Below are 1,579 nucleotides of genomic sequence, written 5' to 3' on the forward strand. Positions count from 1 at the left end.
TATATATATACACATATATATTACGTATTATTTATAATGAATATATATATATACATAACGTTGGCTTGGTATGTGTGCACCGCCGCCGCATTATTTCGATGCCCGCCCATCAAATCTCGATGTCCCCGTGGACAAAATCGGAATTAATGTCTGTGCGGCACACCCTGGTACATGCATCCGTCGTTCATCGAATTTAATATGTGTATAATATTGCGCGCTCGAATACACGTACGTTCGCGCGCTCCAATACGCGTGGCAACCAACGCGTCGAAATCTTCTCGTTTGCACGACCATGCGTGTAAACGAACTTGAAAAAAAAAAATAAATAAATAAAACGACGGGCGCGACGACAAGCCGACGATTTACACTTTCGTTTTCCGTAATTTACGCTTTCATTTTTCTCGCGCTTTTTCACTCGTTACTCGCGTACCGGCGTGTTTATCGGGACAATGAACGGCTGTGGCTGCAATTTAACCGACGACTCATCATGTTCCTTCGTGGAGTGCTTAATTAAAAAAAAAAAATAATAATAACTCAAAATTAAATGAATGACACGTATAAAATATTTTTGGAACTGAACGATAAAACGAATTCGATCTCACTGTCGTACATGTACCTGGATGCTCCGAGGACACGCTCCACGCGTGTCTCCTTTGATCTGGTGCCTTCTCCACCGAATTCAACCGACTGTGGTAATGAATGACCACCAAAAAACCGATACTTGAAAAAAATATACCGTACGAACACTGCCTCGTTTGCTGCATGTGGATCGCCTTAGCAGCCTTAGCCACTGTCGGGGCCCAAATGGTCCCTCAAAACGCTCACTGTGTCGTCTACACAGACAGCTGCGGACAGGTAGACTCATTATTGTAACCAGTTTTTTATCCGGTCTCGAATTTGCATCATAAGCGCCGATTCGGATAATTGAGTGAGAGAAGTTTTAGCGTGCATGCGTATCATCATGCTGACCCCTCTGCTCGGCATGCAATTCCCTGAAGATCGTAATAGTGAAAACACAACTATTTTCACTGATTCGAACTTCAGGGAATCTTTTCTCATTTACGCATTGTTCTGCATAACATTGCGCGAATGATGAATTTCGTACATGACGTTACAACGTTCGTCTCTTTCTATCTATTGTAGAATTCTGTGGGATGTTCTTCAGATTTAAAAAATTGGATATTACGCGCTCTGATGCAAGCTCGAACTTTAATTGCTGCTAACCTTCAAGGTTAACGAGGGAAAAGGATGTTATCGCTCGATAAATGAACTGCTTTTCTTTTACTTATGCACTGCTTAGGCAGTAGGAAACTTGACGTTTACACTTTTTAGATCGAGGAGCGAAACGTTATAATCCGCATCTCTCGGTAACTTTGGCTAACACGTAGCTTTCGGGGGCATCTCCCTCACGACTGCTCACCGCAACTATAACTGCGAATAACCACTGCCTTATCTGGTGTTTGTCTATTATTATTATTATTATTATTATATCAATAATTATTATTATGCTATTTCGAAAGCGTTGTCGTCACCTCTGTCCCCCTTGATCCGCCCCGCCCCCCCCCCCCCCCACACACAA

The 1,579-nt window shown here is 42.6% G+C and overlaps 1 protein-coding gene across 1 annotated transcript in view; it reads left to right on the forward strand.

The window, feature by feature from the left end:
• The first annotated feature begins 526 nt into the window (after nt 1–526).
• The window catches only part of LOC108693945 (muscleblind-like protein 2), a 9,809-nt gene continuing 8,756 nt past the window's right edge, over nt 527–1,579 (forward strand). Inside the window, exon 1 of the mRNA XM_018203169.1 lies at nt 527–855. Coding sequence (XP_018058658.1) covers nt 700–855 — 156 coding nt within the window. The 5' untranslated portion in view covers nt 527–699. The remainder of the gene's footprint in view (nt 856–1,579) is intronic.

Source organism: Atta colombica, unplaced genomic scaffold (genome assembly GCF_001594045.1).
Source record: "Atta colombica isolate Treedump-2 unplaced genomic scaffold, Acol1.0 scaffold111, whole genome shotgun sequence".
Classification (NCBI taxonomy): Eukaryota; Metazoa; Arthropoda; class Insecta; order Hymenoptera; family Formicidae; genus Atta; species Atta colombica.